Consider the following 22,037-nt stretch of genomic DNA (forward strand, 5'->3'; position numbering starts at 1 on the left):
AAAAAGGTGAGTTGTCTGATTTGCTAGATATAAAAGAACACAAAACTATTCATTTTGCAAGTGAAACTAGATATCCCACATTTCTGTGGCTGGAGATTTTTGTTTAGAAAAACTTTGAAGCTATTGGATGTGACCATGGAAGTGGATAGCTAATGCTTCGAGATTGAATTCGTAGGGAAGGGCTAAGATGCTTCATAGTAGTTCGACAGCTACCTTTTTGATGTTGCTCTTCCAAACTGCAATCTTTCTGAAGTTTTTGTTATTTTTCTTTGATGAAAATTAAACGAAAAGGTTAAATGAAGTTTAAACTTTGCAAGTACTTTGACAGATGATTTCATGAAAAGGAAATTTTGCTAAGAAAGGGGCCTATCATCTAGACAAGTGGCCTTTCCTTCATGTAGGTGGCCTATCATTTCTCTTGTCAAGATCAGCAGTCAGTGTTATATGATTAAGATCAAAATACCTCCATGTGGGACTGTGAGAGAAACTTAGCTGCTTTGATGCCATCTTATCTGAGCTGATAAGGTGGAGCCATGCACTTTCAAATTCTTACTCCAGTATAGCTATGCGACATGCCGAGGGACATCACCTTGTAGGGCCGATTAGGATTCAGACATCACATCATAGAATGCTATGTCCCATCTTGTGTGAGACAGCCAAGCTAATCTCTTGTCGAACAGCTGAAATCAGTATATTGGAATGCAACAGCACAGTCCACTATAAGGAAGTAAGCGAAGCAACTTGTCAGCCACCAGTGGAGGCTAGGGGGTTTGTGTTTTTGGTTGTGGTGTCCTGTTTGAATAATTTGATTCATTTTTTTTGTTGTATCCATGAATATTTTATCCCTGCCTCTATAGTTAACTTTGGTTTCCTTTAAAAAAAATTAGAAGTGAAAGGTTTCATCATCTTTAGTTCTTAAAAGGGATCTCATCATCTTTCAAAAGAAAGGAATCTGCAATGATTATTTAAAATGCGAATGTCCTGCTCACCTTTTACTAAAATATTACTTATGTCATCTTAAATAACAGAGCTTAAAGCTCAAGTTGTGGTTGCTTGGTTGTCTGGATCCTACTACATCACCAATTCATCTCAAAGAAGGAGGAAATTAAGTGGAGGCCACAACTATAAAGCTTCAACTCCTACTTAACCAAAATTATGGATTCAGCTCTCTGCAAATTATATATACTTGCAGATGTATGTTCTTCTAGCATCATCAACTATAGTCAAGTATTTCATGAGGTCAGGCCCCTGCAATCTGCAGTGGGGACCGTGAATTTTTGAATATACTTAGGCTTAAGGCAATGCTTTAGCATTAACCTTAACGACCTTAATATTCAGCTTCTATATGATCAAGAGAAGATGCAAAAAGATCAATTATTTTCACTGCATGCAATGCCAATTTGGCGACACTATCGATTCATCCTAAATGATCAAAAAATTTAATCTACTAATCTAGACTAATCACAACCAAACAAATCATGCTGCCTTTCTCCTGCATTGCTGCGGAGCCCCCAACATTAAGTGCACACAGAGAGCATGTGTGATAAATTGCCGAGCATCTTTATAATTGCACCAACCACTCTGAAGCAAGTTAGGAATCCTCATTTGCATTCATTGCGCAAACTAACCATCTAGCAAAAGGATTCAAGTTGTATCTTTGATTGATCTTTTTTCGCTGCATCAACCATCGGATCGCATGTCGTAAAAAAAAGTAAATCATTTTTTTGCACGAAAAATACAATCTGAACCCTAGCACAGACATCCAAGATGAGGAAACTTATGTTAATGTTAGAAGGGCAATTCAGGGGTTATAAGCCACAACAAAGTCAAAGTGTCAAGCTATCTTACCAGTGGGACCCAAATAATCTCATTAGCTAAACCTTTTTATTTTATTGGTAAACCATCTAAAACCTGTGTAAAAGAGCATAATATAAGATTAAAAATAAAAATCATTAGCAACTGTACTTTAATGCTAAAGTAATCAATATAAAACAGGCAGGTGACAGAGTAGCTGCTAAAAAAAAAGAATGGGAGCAGGGAGCCAAGGGGAGCTCTGAGCTCTCTCTCTCTCTAGCAAAGCTTGATTGTTTAGTACTGAGAGGAACCGAGAAAATACTCAGTTCTGCATCTTGCGGGCGGGAACAAGGCCGGCTTCGTTTCGAAAAAAATAAAGAAGCGGAGTCCCCGACAAACTGAAGGAAAAGGCTGAAAAGGGCTTCCAAGGAGGCGACTTTTTTCTTTCCATCACATGCGTTCGCTCCAAAGTGGTGAGATTGATTGAATAAATTAATGGGCGAACAGTAAACTAATGTTTCTTTGGATAAATAGTAGCGAAATTGGGAAAAATTTTGAAAATAAAGCATTTTGGATTCAAATACCACACGCCGATCGTCTTCTCTGTCGACATTCCCCACATCCCTCACGCGTTCCTCTCTTTCGGGTATTAATGCCCTCTGGGTTTGATTTTGTTGTTTTTCCTTTAAAAAATGGCTTTTTTGGTTGTGATTCTGTTGGGTTTTCCACGGAAAGATGAGATTTTGGGGTGATGAGTAGGGTTCTTCTGGGGTTGTAGATTTTTGATCTTGTGGGGTTTTCTTTAGGGTTTTGGTTGGATGATTAAGTTCTTTCTTGATCAGTGAAATTAAGGGTTTTTATTTCAATCTGATCTGGTGATGATTTCTCGTTTGAAATGGTTGGATCTTTTGGGGCATTTGCTGCTGGTGATCCGTGGAGGAATTGAAGTGGTGGTGGGTATGGAGATGGAGTCCAAGTGCCATTTTTCTGTTAAATGGTCGAGGTAGCAAGATGGATCGCCGCAGTTGGCTTTGGAGGCGGAAGTCGTCCGAGAAGAGCCCCAGTGATTCTGAGAGCTCGGGATCGATGTCGTCTCATTCTGAGAGGTGCTCAGATGATCAGGTTTGTCTGCTGTCCTCTCTGTCTCTTCCTGTTTTGTCTGTCTTCCTTCTTTGCCCCCCTCAAACATTTACGCAGATGACCACCGCAAATCCTTATCCCCTTAAAGCTTCAGAAGCAATTCATATAGTTGAAGCATTGCATTCTTATTTGAACTTTGGATGATGCTAAGGATGTTGGTCCTGATTAACTTAGAACAGCAAATTACTCTTTCTAGCTTAAATGGATTCCAAAAAAGAGGAGAGATTGATGAAATTCTCTCCAGCAGGACTGAAGCAAAATGCTTAAAGTAGAAGTGCCTTTTGAATGCCATGTTGTCATCTGATGCCATTGAGACCTAAAGGAAAGTCAATTAAATGATTAAAACATTCCCCTGAGTTATCGATCAGAATGATAGGTAGTGAGGAAATCCCATCAGCGTAAGATGTATAAAGGAGAGATGGGGATGTTGAGCTGGAGTGCAGCAGATGAGGATTTTGAACTCATTACGGTGATAAACTAGGAAGTATTAAATGAGTAATGAATAAGATAGTAGAAGATTCAAAGCTGCATTATAGAAGACTAGTGAGGAAGAACTGGTTTAGTTGGTTTGGCTGTATGTGGTATAGGCTGTGAAACAGCCCTGGCAAGAAAGGATTTTGAATACAAAGGGCCTAAACAAGAGCATTGGACACAGAAAACAATTGAATGGATAGACTTAACTCTTTTTAAATCTCGGCCTATGCCATCTCTTGCATATAAATGTTGAATATAAATTTGATACTTTCCCCCTCAAGGTGAAAGCTCGCCTTTAAGTAAGGTGCTATAAATTGTTAATGTGTAGCTCAACAGCTTCATTTCCTGCAGCAATTTGACGATATTGTCTCTTTCTCTCTCTCTCTCATTATTTCCTGGAACTATCTAGGTGTATAATTCTACACTGCATAATTGTTCCTTTTTCCATGATGATTATGATGCTCATACATTTTAAGTAAGAGTTCTCAACTTTCATCATGTGGTAACCTGAGCCTACTTTTAGGCTTGTGTTCTAATTTGGTTCTTCAGATCATTATCTTCTACCTCAACGATGAATGCATGGATTTTTTGTGCTGGATAGCTGTTTATTCTTTAATGATGATTGCACCAAAGATATAAATTATGCGAGAGCTTGCTGATATTAACATGTAATAATGCCTTGATCGTATTTTGGGGCTTGTGCTTGAAGTTGAAACTTTGGCGTCTGACTTTATACCTCTAACAATGATTGCTTTCCTTTATGTATGGTTTTTTCCTCTTCGTCTAGACTCTTTCCAAGTCTTGGAGTTCTCAGAAGGTTGCTCCTTTTTTATCTGAGCTTAATAACAACATAACCGCAATGTAGGATTTCCTTCAACAGAAACTAATCATCCAGCTGCTGTTACTACAACATGCCACTCTCCTGGCTAAAGATGCTTCATCCGAAAAAGTTTGTAGGTGGTTAATGTTAAGTGCTGAGTACTAAAAAAAAAAAAATCAAACTTGGTAAATAATGTTTTAACATATCTAGCTATCCCCACGCATGACAGGCTTGCTGCTTAAGATAAAGTTGAGGCCCATAAACAACACTGCTTTGCCTTTTTTGGAAAAAAATTACTTCATCAAAAAGATAAATGTGTGAGATGTGCTGGAAATTGAAATTGGAAGAGAAAATTTTAAATTTAACCTGGTGTTTAGCTATAACTTATATGACTATGGTGGGTCATAACATGGTAAACTGATTGTTAAACAGGAGGCAATGAAGGGTTCTCCAAATAATGCTTCCCCAAATCATGCCCAAATGCTAGAGGTTTCATCAAATATTGGTGATAGTGAAGTCCATGAAACTGCGAAGAGTTTGACTGAGAAATTGTCAGCTGCTCTTCTGAACATCCGTGCTAAAGAGGAATTGGTCAAGCAACATGCAAAAGTTGCAGAAGAAGCTGTTTCAGGTTAGTGGTGCCATATTAAGAAGGATAGGTGTATTAGTTGGGCATGCTGAAGGTAAAGAGAAATACCATGCTTGAGAATTCATACTATAACAGATGGCTTCCTTGAACAGATGCGCATGGATGCAGGTTTATATGCAGCAATTACTTAGGCTGCTTCTGTTAGTAATAGCTCACATAATCTTTTTTCTTAAACTTTATAACATAATTTCACAAATTATATGCACTGTAACTTTAGTCTAGACAATTGCTAGCGAATTTGATGATTCACTTGATTCAATTCAGTTTCACAATTTCACAATTCATTCTTTTCCTTTCAACTTGATTTGCTTGGGTTAGGATGAGAAAATAAATTTGGCTTCTTCTTGTTTATATAATGTTATATTAAATTTGTTTTGAAGTATAATATTTTTTTCATATTTTTTTATTCATTAAGGGTACCATCTCTGTAGAGAGGTAGAAGCAGAGGACATGCAGATCTAATGAACAAGGGTTGATATTTTACATATAAAATATAATGCTTATCTTTGCATATAAGAAGGAAACATACTGCTAACCTGTACATTTCAGAGAAATCCACAATTTGCTTATGACCTAGCAAATTAAGTAACTACGGTTTGGATCCTCATTTGTCTTCCTGGTTTGGACTTCTCTTCTACTTACGCTCCTGCTTAATGATTCCAGTTATTTGTCTATCCTTAGTATCATGATGGTCAACTTGTGCGGAACACTAATTATATTACAATTTGTTGCTGATCTTTGGTGCTGTTGAAGCTCTTTCACTAATGAGCAGTTGTATGCTTTGTTGGGCCATTCAGTCTGTGGTGATTACTTCACCTGGCTATTCATGTTCTCCAATCTTCTATAGAAAACTTGTTAGAGACTTTTCTTCTTCCATTCTTGATTGTAAGACTCTATAGAGGCTGACATGACCATGCCCATTTGAACATGTGAGTCAAAAAGTTAACTTGCTGAACAAATAAGATAGTATCTCAATAAGTTCAGAATGTGAATTTCTTAGGTCTAACTGGAACAATTCTTAAGAACTTATCAAAATTTCCCTTTGCCTTTATATACTTGTATATAAACATAGGTATTCTAATTTGTCCTGTGGTTCCTTTCTTGTCTAAATGCAGCATACCTCGTTATCACTTCACATCATAAGGCAACTTTATCTCTGCAAAATAAGAAAACAATAATGTCGTGTCTGTTGTTCATGAATTATGTGTTGTAATATATCACCATCTCTCTCTCTCTCTCTCTCTCTCTCTCTCTCTCTCGCGCGCGCGCGCGCGCACAGAGGTCTCAACAGATATGCATACATCATGTATAATAAATAATTTTTGTTTTTTACTCCAAAAAACACAAATATTTACTGTCTTGATCAATTGTTTCACTATTATTTCTCTCTACATGTGCAAGCATATGTTCCTTCTCTGTGCAGTCAAGAACACATGTTGATGCAATTGGTTGTTAGGCTAACAATATTTATTCACTAGTTAGCAACAAAGCATGGAGAAAAATTTACTACATATTTTTAAGGAATACTTGCTAAAGCTTAACTCTGTAAGATAAGACCTAGGTGAACTTGTTTGAAGAACTAGATGACACATTCAGAATATTAACCCAAGATTCCTGGTTATGGTGGGCTTACTACTCTACTTTATTTTCCGTAGATAAAGCATCTGTCAGTTAATGAAGTCACACAAGCTTCTTCTTCTTCTTCTTTTGCTTTGTTTAACTAGAATTGCATAATTTTTTCATTTGATTGTTTATGAATGTTCAAACTTTATATTTCGATAGGCTGGGAACAGGCAGAAACTGAAGTTTCAGCTCTGAAGCTGCAACTTGAAGCTGCAAACAAGAAAAACTCTGCTCTTGAAGATAGAATTGAACACCTTGATGATGCCCTCAAGGAATGTGTCAGGCAGCTCCGCCAAGCAAGAGAGGAGCAAGAGGAGAAAGTCCATGATGCTGTCATTAGCAAGACCCGTGAGTGGGAATTGGAGAAGCTTGAGCTTGAGAAGCAGCTTGTTGAGTTCAAAGCGCAACTGCAAACTGCGAAATCTGAAGCTGCTGCAGCAGTTGACCTTGGTCTTCAGGCAAAACTTGACGCCTCTAAGAAAGAAAATGCAGCTCTCAAGGTTGAAATATTCTCTCAATCTGAGGATCTCCGGATGCTGACTTTAGAAAGGGAGCTGAGTAATCAAGCAGCAGAGACAGCCAGCAAGCAACATTTAGAGAGCATAAAAAAGGTTGCTAAACTTGAAGCTGAATGTTGTAGGTTACGGTATCGAGCACATAAAACAGTACCAGTTAACGACCACAAGCCTATTGCAAATTCAATTTATGTGGAATCTGTTACAGATAGCCAATCAGATAGTGGGGAACGGTTGCTTTGTATGGAAAATGAGTCAGGCTGCTCGGATTCTTGGGCATCGGCTTTAATTGCTGAACTTGATCAGTTCAAGAATGATAAGGCCAGTGAAAGAAACCTCACTGCTTCTGTGGAGATTGACCTAATGGATGATTTCCTTGAGATGGAGAGACTTGTTGCTTTGCCTGAGGCTGACCGTATAAGCTCTAGCATTGAGCTTGAAGCTGATTCTGAGCGAGTTGATATGAGAGATAGCCCACTGAAAGCTGAAGCTTTGCATCAGCAGTTGGCTGAATTGGAAGAAAAGATTGCGAAAATGGGAAGTGAGAAAGCAGAATTGGAGATGGCTTTAGTTGATTCACGAAATCAGTTCGAGACTTCTTGCAATCAGCTTGGAGTTGCTGAGGATAAGTTGCTTGAACTGCAGAGGCAGCTAGACTTGGCCAATGAATCAAAACAAGTGGCCACAGCAGAAGTGGTGGCTGTGGAGGCAAAGAGGAAGGCACTGGAGTCTCAGCTAGAATCAGCAGAACTGGAGGTCAGAAAGCTATATGATAAGGTGTGTTTGTTAGAAGGAAAAGTTGAGGGTGAGAAGACACTGTCTGCAGAACTTAAAGCTAGTGTAGAGGCTGCAGAGGCTGCTAAAAGGGTATCGGAATCTCAGCTTGACTCAGCTCATCTGGAAGTTGGCAGTCTGCGTGAAATGGTGGGTCTATTAGAAAGCAAGGTGGAGGAGGAGAGGGCATCATCTACAGAATTTGCAGCTAGCGTACAGGCTGTAGAGGCTGCAAGAAGGGCATTAGAGTCTCAGCTTGAGTCTGCACATTTGGAAGTAAGCAAGCTTCGTGAGAAGGTGGGTTCCTTGGAAATGAAAGTTCAGGAGGAGAGGACAAAATCTGCTGAATTTGCAACTAAAATAGAGGCTGTGGAGGCAACAAGAGAGGCATTAGAATTCCAGATTGAGATGGCACATTTGGAAATAGGACGGCTGCACAATAAGGTGGATTTATTAGAAATGCAAGTTAGCAAGGAAAAGGAATTAACTGCAGAATTTGCAGCCAAGTGTCAGAAATTGGAGAGTGAGATATCAAGGATAAAGCGAGAAGCTGAACTCTGGCAAGTTACAAGCTTTGGAGACCTGAAGATTAAAAAGGTGAATCCTAATGTTCCTTCACTGGGAATTTGGAACGATATCTTCATTTTCAATTAGTTTTTATGTTATTATTATTATAACTATTCTAATGCACTTTCGGCTTTCATAATCATTCAATGATTCGATGCTTTGAGTGGCCAATGGACATTACAGTGCGTAAAACAAGACTTTCGTATGAAAAAAAGCAAACTAGAATTTGCTATAGTCCTTAAATATTTCTTTTGAATGCCATTAAACTTTTTTATACTTAGAGGTTTCCCGCTATACACCAGTTAAAGCTCTCCTTCATAAAATGTTTCCATGACTGCTCATTTTAATGATCTTCTTTATCACAGGAGAAAGAGCTTGCTGTGGCTGCTGGGAAGCTGGCAGAGTGCCAGAAAACAATTGCCTCTCTTGGCCAGCAATTGAAATCACTGACAGCTTTAGATGACTTCATGCTTGAAGCTGAGAAGCTAGAACCTAATGAATGCTCGCCAGATCTTATATTTCATTCTAGCAGTTCCTCAGAGAAGATGCACAGCTATACTCTTCCCAGTGGCAAAGAGAGGGGGTCTCCACTGTCTTCGGTCTTGTCCTCATCCTCTACTCTTCCTGGGTTTACAAGCTTCTTGTCTCGAAGTAGGAGCAGCAGCTGTATAGAAAACTAGTAGATTATAGAAAAGCTGAAAGTTTATATGGTTTTGGTGGTCACTGTATTACAAATGTACATTGAAAAGAAGTGTTCTGTTAGATTACTGGTATTAATTTTATTTTTTCCCCTGTTCCATTCTTTCTTTCTTTTTTTTTTTTTGCTAGAGCTTCTTTCTTTCTTTCTTTCTGTTTTTTTTTTTTGGCTGTCAATGGTTAGCTGTACAATTTCTTTCATTATGTTGGAATCCTAAGTTAATCAACAGATAGAGAATGAAGATTGGTGGGGTTTTAACTTTCTGCATTTCTTTAAGATGTTATTGTAGCATTATTTAAAGAAGGGATGAATGCTTTTTGACTTGCCCAACTGAACTTTCATCTCTCTTTGTTACTTGTTAGTAGAAACTCGACTTAACCTTTGATTTCTGCACCTAGTCGATCCAACATTTATGCCTTGTTGTTAGATTCCATGATGGCAGACTCTATCTGACCGCAAATTGATATCTTACGTTTAGATGCGCAACCTATTAGCCGATTTTTTGGTTGCACACCTGGATTAAAAGCTTAAAACATCAACCACAAACTCTGTTTCTGCATGATGAACTTTTATTTTGTTGACCAAATATTGGCTGGCCCTCTCTCCCAGAATATATGAAAAGACTAGGTCTTATAGAATAATCTGCACATAAAAATAAATAATAAACTCAGATTATTTATTATTTTTTTATAAAATGGATAGATCACGCATGTTTAGTATGAATACATTCCAAAGAGTAGATAGATAGCGAATCAGTTCATAGAAAGTCAGCCGAATGCTAAGAGGCAACCTAGTCAGCTGTCTTACAGAGAAGTGAGGTCAATTAATTCTTTCAACAGTGCGTAAATCGAGAGGTGATTCTAACCCTTGATTGGGAACCATCTTTCAGATTCGTTTGTAAACAATAATAGATCTTTGGGCCTGAGATCACCTTGGTTCCATGGTGTAGTGGTTAGCACTCCAGACTTTGAATCTGGCGACCTGGGTTCGAATCCCGGTGGGACCTTTTTTATTTCTATTGATTTTATAAATGGAATCAAGAGTTTTTCTTTCTCCTTTTACTTTTTGTCATTACACTCAGCCATTTTCTGTATTCTTTTTTTCATAAAAAATTAAGTTTTCTCTGTTGAATTGATTTTATAAATGGAAATAAGAGTTTTTTCTTTCTCCTTCTCCCTTTGACATTACAATCAGGCATTTTTAACGGTTAAATTATAAATTGATATATAAATCTAATACATGGTAATGTAGGACAAAAATTTCATTTGAACATTAATCAAAATTGATATTTGATTCCTAGGAGAAAAGAGGAGAGCCTAACATTATGTTAAAAAAATATACTACAATATGCATGTGTCAAAATCCATCAACCATTAAATTATGTGTTTATTATTTAGTTAGGGAATGCTTGATTGCATGGAAATCGATGAATAACAAAAAGAAAAACTAAAATTTTTTATAAAAAATATAAAATTTTAAAAATATAGTTATAATTTTTCTAAATTTATCAGTTGTTTAATAAAACAAATAAATAGAAAACAATATTTTCAAGAATTTTTTTTTTCTTCTATGCATCTAGACATATCCTTGACACTTGTATTTCCAATTTTTTTTGTTAGTATTGGGCTTGTACAAAATTCATGAGATACTTAAATTTGTTTCTCAAGGATTAGGCTTTGATATGGACACATACTCTTTTCCCAAAAAGACTTGTGGCGAGTAGATGAACGGTCATCCGACAAGATGATCAAAGTATAGAGACCCTGTCTATTGAGAATGGAGTCAGAGAATTCTGCATGTCATGTTGCTAGGGTTTTCTCTACATAGGAACATGAGTTATTTCAAAGGTTATGGTAAAACTCCAATATACATATAGATAAAATGTATAGGGCAACCACGATAACGTTTGCAGGATCCTTTCATTTGATGATGCTCTTCATGATGTAGCATTGGTCTTCAAAGAAAGTCTATTGTAATTAGGATACGAGTTTCGGAGATCAAAAGACACGATATGCACTTCAATTTCATAAAAATCCTTTTAAACATTAAAAAAACTACTTGAATCTTTGATATTTTTCCTCCTTTTGGAATGAAAACTGTAGGAATATCTACCCATCATTTCAAGCGCTCTAATAGACACTTATCATGTATCTGAATCCATGAGAGAGAGAGAGAGAGAGAGAGAGAGAGAGAGAGAGAGAGAGAGAGAGAGCGCACGCGCAGAGCCTTGGACCCCTTTTGATAGAGGATAAATATTCAGAAGCACATTTCTCAAGATCAATTTTGATGGATCAGTGCTGGATGGAGACACAAAGGGTAGAGCGGGTTTCGTCATTAGCGACCCGAATTTCAGAGTCATGGCAGCGGGAGACGGTCAGTTATTTGACTGCACGATTCCTGGTGCAGAGCTGAGTGCTATCTGGGCGGATCTTCGACATGCTCAGCGTGTGTTCTCAGCTAGTTCAGTCATCTTGGAGGGTGACTCAGCTACGGTCATTGGCTGAATCCAGGAGAGTCCAAGGGTCATTGCTGTTGACCATCCCTTGATTCGCGGTATCTGGCCGATGATGAGGGATAGAGGGGTTGTCCAGGCGAAGCATGTATTTAGAGAAGCCAACGGAGCTGCAGATTGGATGACCACCTATGTGGCTAACCATACCAGTAGCACTCTGTGGGCGGAGGATGGGGAGCTGCCTTGGGAGCTCCGTGATATTTTATTTTCCGATTTTATTGGGTGCATCCGTATATGTGTTGTATGAATCATCCGGTCTAGCAAAAAAAAAAAAAAATCTGGATTCCTTTACAAATAGATTCATGGCTGAGATATTCCTCCCGCCCCGATCAAAGGGCAAAACAAGGACCATCTCCCATCAAGTTAAACGCACGGTTGTGATACGCCATCAAGCTGGTCCATCATATCTACACCCCCATTCCACATCGGTCCAAACCGAGGCGGCAAGATATGGAGGTCCACGTAGCAAGATACTGGGGCTCCCCAAGGTGGGGTCCGTAGAAGCTTGAGATTGGGGAGCGCCACGTCATCCAACGAGTCCTCCAACGGTCGCACACGTGGCAAGCCCCGGTAGAACGCGAGCAACGCTCGCCTCTTATCGGCAAGCTGTCCGGCATTAAAATATATAAATTCCCGACAAGAATTTTCATCTATATTAGCCGTATTTTTCTCTCCCCTCTGCGATCTTCGCCTCTGGATCTGATCCCCTCCATGACCACGGCGGCGGCGCTGTCTCTGCTCCCAACCTCGCTTTTCCGGCCGTCTTCTAATTTCTACTCCAAAAAGGTGAGATTTTTATCCTCAATCCATAAGGGGACCTTTGAGAAATGAGTTTCTGACCAAAAAAAAAAACCTTCTTTTTAAAACTTTTAATATTGAAATCTAGAATCATTTGATCAGATCGTTAATAGAGCTAGTTGTGGCCAAAAAGTTGACTTTTTTTTTATCATGTTCAAAAGTGAAAATTTAGGCTAACTTTTAAATGGGAAATGTGACTTCAGAACAATCCAGAGAAGAATTCCTGAATCCTGTGGTTGAGTTAGGTATTGCAATTGCTTGATCCAAGAAGGTGAGCTATGTTCATGTTATGGTGATTTAGAAGTAGATATAGTTAGTTTTAGGCAAATGTGGTGTTCATTAAAAAGATAATCAGTGATGGCCATGGAGAAACTATTTCCGTGATTCAAATCTATAATCTGTAGGTCACTATGGAGTAGCACTATCAATGTACTAAGGCTCACCTTTATTTCCAACATTCCTGTTGTCACTAAATAATAAAACTTATTTGTTTCTTTTATTGGTCCATGTAAACATATGGAAGAAGCCACGCATCATCTCTTTTTCCATGAACCGGTGGAGCAAAACTCCTACACTTGTAACAGGATAGCTCTACAAAATGAGGAGATGGATTCAATTTGTTTTGAATCTGCCATTATTGTCAATCATAGACCTGAAAATATTTGTCTGACATCAGTATTTTGTGATAATGACCAGAAAACCCATTTCCATCAGAAAATACGAATGTGATTCCTTCAATTTCAGTAATAGGTTGAATCATTATGAGGGATGTCACCATTTTGTGCTTGCGTGAATTCCTATAAGCCAACTCTAATCACGACAGTAGATGATCAGGAAAAAATAAATGTTCTTCTATTGTTCTAGACGTCAAAAGAATCCATGTCACCTGAAATCACCCTGATGAAACTAATTTTAAATTTGATATTTGAAACACTGAGATCAGTAAAAATTTGTTATGCTGGTAAGAGAAATCTTTTTTGTCGGCATTCTGTTTGATATAGGTATTTGTACTAACACTATCATCAGCAATGGCACCATAGAATCCTCCCTTATATGGAATCTGAAGAAATCCTGTTCCACCATTTTCTTTCACATTCATGAGAATATCTCATAATGTAGATTGCACGAGTACTTATTATTGGTTCTTGTGCATGTATATATGTTCAAACTATAAGTAGAGAAGTACAAGAGAAAAGTAGACAAATAGTATGTTTGAGATCGGTGAACATATAAAGCTGTATTTTTATCTCATATTCTAACAGACGTATTTAATGCATGCAGCATTTGAAGGAGTGGAATTGAGAAAAGTTGCACATCCGTGCATCTCTGTCCCTCTCATCATAATATTGTATGCTAATATTACTGATAATATGGCAAAATGAGGAAGAGTTTACAGGAAATTTTAAGGTTGGTGAAGACACTTTTGAGCCAGCCAATTCCATGTTACTTTCATACCGACCATTCTGTTGCTCTCATAAAGCAGCAATTTACCCCAGCAGCTAGACATTGCAGTTCCTTCGAAAACTTCCTACGCCTTACGGTCTCAGCTTCTCAGCCGGCAATTCCATGCAACTTTGTTTACGTGCTGATGAATATCCTTTTGATTGCAGGTCCTGAAGGAGGACCTATGGCTAGTGGTTGGGCAGCAGGACAGGATGATCAATGGGGAAGACATTTGGAACTCGCCATTGTTATATGACAAGCTTGGGGTGAGGTACAGGCTATGGAGAGCTGCACTTGAGAGGGGTGCTGAGCATTTGCTAAGCAAGACAACTAGTCCATGGTCTGCATGCAATGCAGCTGCAGTTCAGCTCCTGTAGGTATCATCTGGAACTGGATGGTGTTTACGTGCGATAATAACCAGATCTCTCTGCAGCTCTTAATGATCAAGACATCTTTACCAACCATAAGCTGTTGATTGAAAGCTGGGAGAAGATGAATAGGCCATTCCTTGTAATAAGTTGTACACTAGCCAGTTCACCAAGTCAATGCAATTTTTTTTTGGCCATTCCTCCATATTTGGGTTTCCTGTTTCCCCCTTCATTTTTCAATTTGGTGAGGCACAGTTCGATGATAGTTGTAGAACTACCAGCTACCAGTTGGCACTAGTTAGCTGAAATCCTTTTTTGTACCAATAAAAGGGATCGAACACCCATGCTGTTAATGTGCTGTATACTTACAAAGTATCGGTTTGGTAAATGGTATTGGAAGAAATCAATCCTGAAGTTGTAGTAATTAAAATTAGTGGAGCATTTTTATCAGTTCAAACCAAATTTCTTTCGGATCTCCATTGACAGCCAGCAGGGATTCTGCGGTTGCACAAGGGTGAGTTGAAAAGATGCTACAGAGTGCGGTGTTTAGGTTCCTCAATGGCCTGCAAGAGAGGATTAGAGATTACCAGGTCCGCCCAGGCTTCTATTTGCAGGTCAGAGACAGGGCATGTGCAACAGCAGAGGTCACATTTGAGCACAATATCCGGCCTCATCTGTGATTCCAAGTTTGCTCACAAAGTTGATGAATTGTTTATGTATGTACACTCAGGACAAAAAAGAAGCATTTTTCCTTTCAAAATATAGCCAAATAGAAGGGCGTATCTCCCATGACATTTTGATGAGAAATTTCCACATGCTGATAGGTCCAAAACCATCTGCGGTTCACAATATGATCTTTAATAATGGAAGCATTTATAAATTGGCATCCTACAAGATGATTTTGCTCATGTAAGACCAATCATGAGTCAGCCATCCCACTAGTCAATTGATTCAAGCTAAATGTCATGGTTATTGGCGCTAATTGGGCAAAGAAGCATTAAGGTAACATGTGACATTACTCTATTACTTATAAGGAAATTATTGTGTGCTATACTTCTTACAAAAAAGTTTCTCAGAAGGGGTTGGTCTTGGATATCCATATACAGTGGTTAACAACAATGATGCCTCTCATACTGTGTTCGATAACAATGTACAAGTCCCTCAAGAAATATCTTCAGTGAGGACTCCTGATGTATGATTTATGCCATCATGTTGTAGTCGAAACTGCAAGAAATATCTTCAGTGAGGACTCCTGATGTATGATTTATGCCATCATGTTGTAGTCGAAACTGCAGTATACTCACAATCTAAGCTCTCCCCCTTAAATCGACTTTCTTTAACTCTTACCCAATAAATCCGCCACTGCTGAAACAAACTTATCCTGCATGATATAGAAACCGTCAAATAGGTGAATAGCACTAGGTGCGCAATTGAGAAAAGATCAGAGTACCTAGGCCAACATTTGAAAGATAGGACCTAGTACAGGAACAAAAATACAAAAATAGATTGTCCAAACACAAACTCCACAGAATTTTCTTACAAGCAGGCAATCATCAAACCGTGCCACATGTTTGGTGCAAGCTGTTTCTAAAAAGGTTGGCAGAACCGTCCTGAACCGCCTAGTTCGGGATGTCCCGAGCCATACCGGAACGGTTCCAGCAAAGAAACTGAGATGTCATCGCCGGAGGAGGAGAAGGAGAAGAAAAGAGAAGAAAAGAGAGAGCCGAGAAGAAGGAGAGGGAGGGAGAGAGGGTGGTGGAGGCCAGCGCTAGCCAATGATGCAGATGGCAGAGGCTGCAGCCGGACCTCGATTTGTTGACTTCACCTAAAAATCGTAAAAATTTTTAGCAGTCGAACCCTGTTTCGAACGAAACAGGGGTTCGGCCGCGGCCTCCACCACCTGCACCAGCACTGCCCTCCCTCCCTCTTCCTCCTCAAGCTCGCTCTCTCTTTTTCTCTCTCCCACGGTCTCCTGTGTTGGTATAGGCTCGGCCCAACATGGTGCAGGCCCATACCGACTCATGCCGTCGGGCAACCGGTACGGTACTGGTACTGGCACGGCAGACCCTGGTTTCTAGTGATAATTTTGCTGCACAAAGTACATGACATGTGCTTGTGCTTCGGAAAACTTTTACCATGTCAGAGATGAAGTAATTTGACAAGACATTGTCTCTTTGTCCCGGCAATTTTTTGGCTCAAATGGGCCCAGCATTTATAGGATGTGGAGAATAATATCTGATAAAGAGATCAAAGGAAAGGCATACCTATCAGCCTCAATACTCCTTTTTGCGAGCATGAGTGTCAGAAAAACAGGAACCATTGCAGCACATAGATGCTTGAGTGTATGTCCACTGACAATGTGATGAGTCCATTTATATATCACTTTGTCCATGGCTTCTTCTACCTTGGCCAAAAGATAAAATCCTGCATTTACCAGATAACAACGTCATAATGATTATCGCGAGAGCATTGCAAATTACCTATTCAGATCAGCAAGAGAAGGAAGTTTTAAAACAGGTACCAAAAAAGAAAAAAAAAAAACAAATTCTTTACAAGACTTGTGTAGATGTTTTCAGATGTCCAACTAAGATTATCTCTAACAAACACAAAATTATTCATTGAAATACTGTAATTCATGAAAAAGAAAAGAAAACTCGAATTCTTGATGCTATGCTTTAGGTTTGGAAAGAGACAAATTCCGAAAGTTACAATATTGTGCAGCCCATAAGATGTGATACTCATTCAAGTCAAGAGGATGGAGAAGTGCTGGTTTCTATTATGCCAGTGGGCCCACGTAAGCTACAAATGAAAGTTCTAAATATGTTTTCACACTAAATTTCTGACACTTGAAAACAACTGTTCCTTGTTGAATGGTCCACAATTAAAGAGATTAACAAGATTATCGAAGCAATGAAGATGGAAGGCATAGCTCCAGCCATCTCAAAAGTAATAACCATGGTTACATAAGCAATGAAGAGGAACTGGGCATTCCTACTTGAAGATTCAAACAGTTTCTTCAAATTGTCAAATGGAAAAACAAGAGAACACAAAAATAGACAAAGGTAACAACCGCAAAAGGATTTCAAGTATTGCTGAAACCCAACCTGCTGCCCACAGCCAGTAAGCAGAATGTGTATACATTGGAGGAATTAGAATAGCCATCAAAGGTATAATGATGCAAGGAACAAATTGAACAAGTGCATATAGGCGTAAATCATCAAAGAACCTGCAAAAAAAGTCAACAAAAGGTTTAAGTCTGATTCAGATATTCAAGATTCATTCAAGTAATGAATGCACAAAAATACGAGCATAAGATGGTATAGATCAGAAAGTAGTATGCTTGCCTCCAATATAAAATGCTTATTATACCCGCCATAACAAGTGGTGCAATTGACGTCATTCCAGTTTTTTCATCAATCCTTTCAATGATGAAGATTGCCATGATTGATGTGAATGCGATAGTCATCTACATACAGAATAGTTAAAAATATCAATTTTACTGCAATCAGCCGGTTGAACAAAGGTCAAACCATATGCTAACTAGTGGTGAGATAATATAATTGCACAACGTAGAATGTACTGGCTCATTGCAAGTACTGGCAACAGCCACAGCCCATGAAATCAAGTTTATCATGACAAAGAACAGCTTATGTTGGTAGTATAAAATATAATATGGATATGTTGTAGATAGCCAGAGAGCATGCTACTTAAACACCTATCACAGGACAACTTCTGCCAACAACTCAGCTAACATGCACAACAACATGCACATTGCACACCATGCTACACCAATCAAATTGGTTTCTCCAATCTCTTAAATAAATAAATAAATAAAAAGATAAAGCATCCTTGAATACCTATCCATGAACTCCATGAAAGAACCCAAGTGCCTCAACACAACTGTGAGTTTCCACAACCATGTCATTCCAACAATGGAAGCATTCAAGTGTCCAAGTAGTTAAGATTATCTATTGCTTTTCAGCTTATGCTTCCTACAATTTGTCGATGCTAGGCTTGGCTGCCTAGCACTTTTCCTAGTTAATCATTCTAGGACAATTTTCAGCCATAAAAAAAAAGAAAAGAAAAACTAGATTTTATGCTGCTTGTAAGGGGCCTAGACATATTAACTGGCTCGGTGTCAACACTAAACCTTTATTAACATATTTCATTAAATTGATGCAGTGAGGCTAAATGTTGAAAACTATTCAATGAATCTTACAGGTAATCGATCCCAAACTAGTCTAGCATCATTTGGCTTGAGATGGTAATAGGAGGAGCCAAAAGCAACAGCAGCCACACCAATAAAGAAGCACGACCAGCCCCAGACTTCACCTTGCAAGCTGTCACAACCAAAAGGATCACCTTAGCAAATGAGAATCCTTCTCTTTACCAGAAAAATGTCAAAAGATCTAACATTATGAACATCACCTTAGCCTGAAGCTTCCACGAAGGCAAAGTACAAACCCAATTAAACCAATCACAAGAAAAGGAAAGTTTGAAATCACATTCAACGTATTAGGTATCCCTGCAAAAAAAATAATATTTAAACAACACAATGAGCATAACAGGTGATAAGTTCATTACGTTTGTACATGGAACTCCAAGAAAACACTACTTGAACAGCACCACTGTTAGCTCTTGTTGCGACTTCACCAAAACAATCCAGCAGCAATCAAAGTTGTAAAGTCATGGAAAGATTTCGATGCTAGAGATACCATTTATCATCAAATTGCGCAAGTTTGAGGTCTAAATAATACGGGCAAGCGAGATAAGAGGCACCAGGATAATAGAGATCTAATCTTGTCTGATGTCCTGATATAGAAATTTCTGTAATACTATACATGAAACATAACCAAATAGATCAGCTTCACATAATTAAAACTTTCCTACTTGGCTTCATATAAGTGGCAGGCTTTCATGCCCTCTTGAACGCTACTTTTGTTGGTTTTTTCAGTAAAAATTTCTCCTTTCCCATTTCTAACGTCTCATAACCTCTTGATTCCATCACTACTTCTTCATGATTTCCGTCACAATAATGCATATAATAACAAAAAAGAAAGTGCTAACAATCAAAAAGTTAGTCAGGTAACGGAACAAACCATAGTAGCAGAAAATATCAAAATATTGAAAACGATTTGAAAGCAAAACCCTAGAAATCAACCATTCAAGAGGAGATAGAAACCCTAACATCAAAGAGAGGCGATTCTTACCCAAGAACAATTTGCGCTGATCGGCGAAGTCGTGGTACTCCTGAGACTGGGGAATCGCCGGGGTTACGATCATTAACACTATAAAGATTACGATCGCAGCTCCCCACCCATAAAATTTCCTTCTCCCCATCGCGCCCTTTCTCTCTCTCCCCCTCCCCCTTCTGCGGACGGTAGCCGTGAGAGGAATAGGCGAGTCATTGGGCTGGGCCACTTTTCTTTGGGCTACCCAGGGTGACATTTGGGCTATAATATAATGAGGCTGGCCTTGGATTTTGGGTCCAATGGACCATAATAGAGTAATTAGAATATTTCTCATCATATTTCTAAGAGAGAGGATGACAAATGGCTACCTCATCTAAGAAAAGCTGCAGTTGCACAAATTTTGCAATCATGATATGGGGAGAAAGTAAAAATAAATAATACTAGGCTCTTCGGGTTTGGTAATTAGAATAAGAACAATCAAAATCCATCAGAGGGCATGTTTGCTGCAAACATATGTGGTAATTTCAGCTCCACTAGCTTATACTTAAGTTGCTATGGTTAAAAATCTTGTAGTTGGAACTTATGTTTGGTAGGCCGACCCAACCCATTATATGCACCGGTCATTGCATCCCTTCTACTGGTGATGTGCTTGTGTCCTAAACTGGATTGGTCCTGCCTCAAATGCTGTTACCCTGAAGAAATTTGACTGCTCAAAGCAATCCCACATATTAGAGACGTTATTAGATAAATGGTTGCGGACCAATATGGGGCAATCATATTTCATGATTAGATGTGAAATTCTTGGATTTATGAAAGATGAACCATCATGAAAGTATTTGCCAAGAATGTTTTTATTAATCAAGAATGAAAGTTGGCGGTTCGAAGACCATTAGATAATATGTGAGTCTCAACTATCGATGCCAACCCGGAATTGATAGATGTTGCTTTCAAGATTTTTTAGGATATTACCAGAAATCAAAATTTTTGGGCTTTTTGGGAGCACAGTCGCAAGGGTGAAACTTAAAAGAATTGATGGAAGGGCCCTACTAGAATTGGGCATGTCGCTTAATTTGATTAAACATGATGAAATTCACCAAGTCTAGACCTAGCAAGAATTGATAGACAGAGAGCTTTTTCTTAATTCTAATGGTGGTGGTACATGGCTATTTTTAGTTGTTGAGTGATTTGTATGGTTAATTTCATTAACGAATACGAGCTCAACCGACTAACTAGCTATGCAGTCCATAACCATCTTTCTAAAGGAATTGTGTCTGCTTAGGCGACGTAATTGCGAAGCAATATACGGTCTATAATCCCCTTAGATGTTTGATCCACAAGCATACTGCACCGATGTATTCGATAAGTCTATAGCCTTGGTAGATAGGCTCAGGAAAACTTTAAAAATTTCTTCATGATGGAGATAGATCGCTGCAATTTTCACTCAATGGAAGGAGAGGGGTGCCATCCAGCTAAATCGAAGCATCATTGTTGGTCATTTAAAGAGAAATGCCACATCGATCCATCATTGTAGTACTCCTACCTCATTTCTGAATTTCATGGTTCAGCTCCTTGAACTAGAGGGACCAAAACAACTTGTCAGTGCATATCATGCACCTAAATCAAGACAACAGACAGCAGAAACAATCCAAAGGGATGTTAGGAAGAATGTCTGTTGGATCCCAATTGGATCACCTTGCTCCTGCGAGAAGACTTAGCTCTTCCAGACAAAGCCCTAGCCTAGTAGTTGGGCTAAGAGTACAAAAAAAAAATAAAGTAGCCCCTTAGTGGTTGGGATAGGCTAGAAGATTTTATGTTTCTCCAAAAGTAACTTGGGGAAAACCTCAGTGAAATAATGGAGATGGTGGAAGTAGGATTGAATCAAAGTTGGTGGCGTGGTTGGTTGGTGTTTCCAGACACCTAGAGACAAGCAAGTGGGGAAAAAGAAGCCCCCATCCACGGGGAATGTAGATATTAGTTCAGTATCCTTAAATTCGTTAGCGTGATGAGGCAGTTGTCAAATGATCACGGACAGGAGGAAAGTGAGCCAAATAAATGAGAGGCCGCTGAAAAGAAATGGGAAATATAAAACTTTGGATAATCAAAGTTTTTGGCTTGTGTAGGCAAGTGAAGAGAAGAGAGGATGGTTGCTATCTCTCAAGACATATGGACCTCCTACAGACTTCAATCAATCATGTGAGAGAGAAGAATTGAGAAAGATTTAAGCCCAAGCTTGTTGGCTTGATTCAATTTAATCATGTGGCAGCTTCAATTTTGTCGAGCAGGCTGTCTGTGTTTGCGATCGACATCGACCACATCGGAATCATGACGATGCACTGATGTTTTACCAATACATGATCATAGGAGGGGGTAGCTCTTCTATCATGACTTGAGCACTGCTTGTTTTATTATCTACAAGACCTCAATATGATTACTTTGTTAGAAAGCTTGTGCTTTTTCTTCCAGAAAAGAGAGAGTTCTAGCATTTGAGTACCATCCTTTCACTCATCCAATGGTTTCGTGTTAAAAATTCTCTCTTCCTTTGGAAGTTTTCCGTAGCAAAACTTTTCTAAGCTCAATATTTGACTTTTCACTGTGCAAGCAGCACGATTCATATAACCAATTAGAAAGTCATGGAGGTTTCCATAATTCTGGGATTCAGGATGGGTTAAAT

The 22,037-nt window shown here is 38.8% G+C and overlaps 2 protein-coding genes and 1 non-coding gene across 5 annotated transcripts; 2 read left to right on the forward strand and 1 right to left on the reverse strand.

Annotated features, from left to right (window-relative positions):
- Positions 1 to 2,020: 2,020 nt before the first annotated feature.
- LOC148714146 (filament-like plant protein 3) lies at positions 2,021 to 9,155 on the forward strand. Of its 3 annotated transcripts, XM_088720495.2 has the most exons (5): positions 2,030 to 2,267; positions 2,743 to 2,916; positions 4,661 to 4,859; positions 6,660 to 8,386; positions 8,722 to 9,155. In XM_088720495.2, the coding sequence occupies exons 2-5, from the start codon at positions 2,806 to 2,808 to the stop codon at positions 9,034 to 9,036; spliced, it is 2,352 nt and encodes a 783-aa protein (XP_088576621.1). In that variant the 5' UTR covers positions 2,030 to 2,267; positions 2,743 to 2,805; the 3' UTR covers positions 9,037 to 9,155. The 3 variants fall into 3 exon arrangements, with proteins under 3 accessions (XP_088576620.1, XP_088576622.1, XP_088576621.1); XM_088720494.2 differs by having other exon boundaries at positions 2,021 to 2,916; XM_088720496.2 differs by lacking the exon at positions 2,743 to 2,916 and having other exon boundaries at positions 2,022 to 2,267.
- Positions 9,156 to 9,987: 832 nt separating this feature from the next.
- TRNAQ-UUG (transfer RNA glutamine (anticodon UUG)) lies at positions 9,988 to 10,059 on the forward strand. The gene has a single exon. It is a non-coding gene; the product is annotated as a tRNA-Gln (tRNA).
- Positions 10,060 to 15,171: 5,112 nt separating this feature from the next.
- SAG18 (senescence associated gene 18) lies at positions 15,172 to 19,544 on the reverse strand. Its single transcript, XM_008783278.6, has 7 exons — positions 19,385 to 19,544; positions 18,603 to 18,699; positions 18,394 to 18,514; positions 17,519 to 17,640; positions 17,279 to 17,400; positions 16,439 to 16,598; positions 15,172 to 15,555 (listed from the first exon to the last, which is right to left on the reverse strand). The coding sequence occupies exons 1-7, from the start codon at positions 19,512 to 19,514 to the stop codon at positions 15,447 to 15,449; spliced, it is 861 nt and encodes a 286-aa protein (XP_008781500.1). The 5' UTR covers positions 19,515 to 19,544; the 3' UTR covers positions 15,172 to 15,446.
- Positions 19,545 to 22,037: the final 2,493 nt, after the last annotated feature.

This window comes from Phoenix dactylifera, chromosome 4 (genome assembly GCF_051530095.1).
Source record: "Phoenix dactylifera cultivar Ajwa chromosome 4, Ajwa_hap1_PhDact_Kaust_v1.1, whole genome shotgun sequence".
NCBI lineage: Eukaryota > Viridiplantae > Streptophyta > Magnoliopsida > Arecales > Arecaceae > Phoenix > Phoenix dactylifera.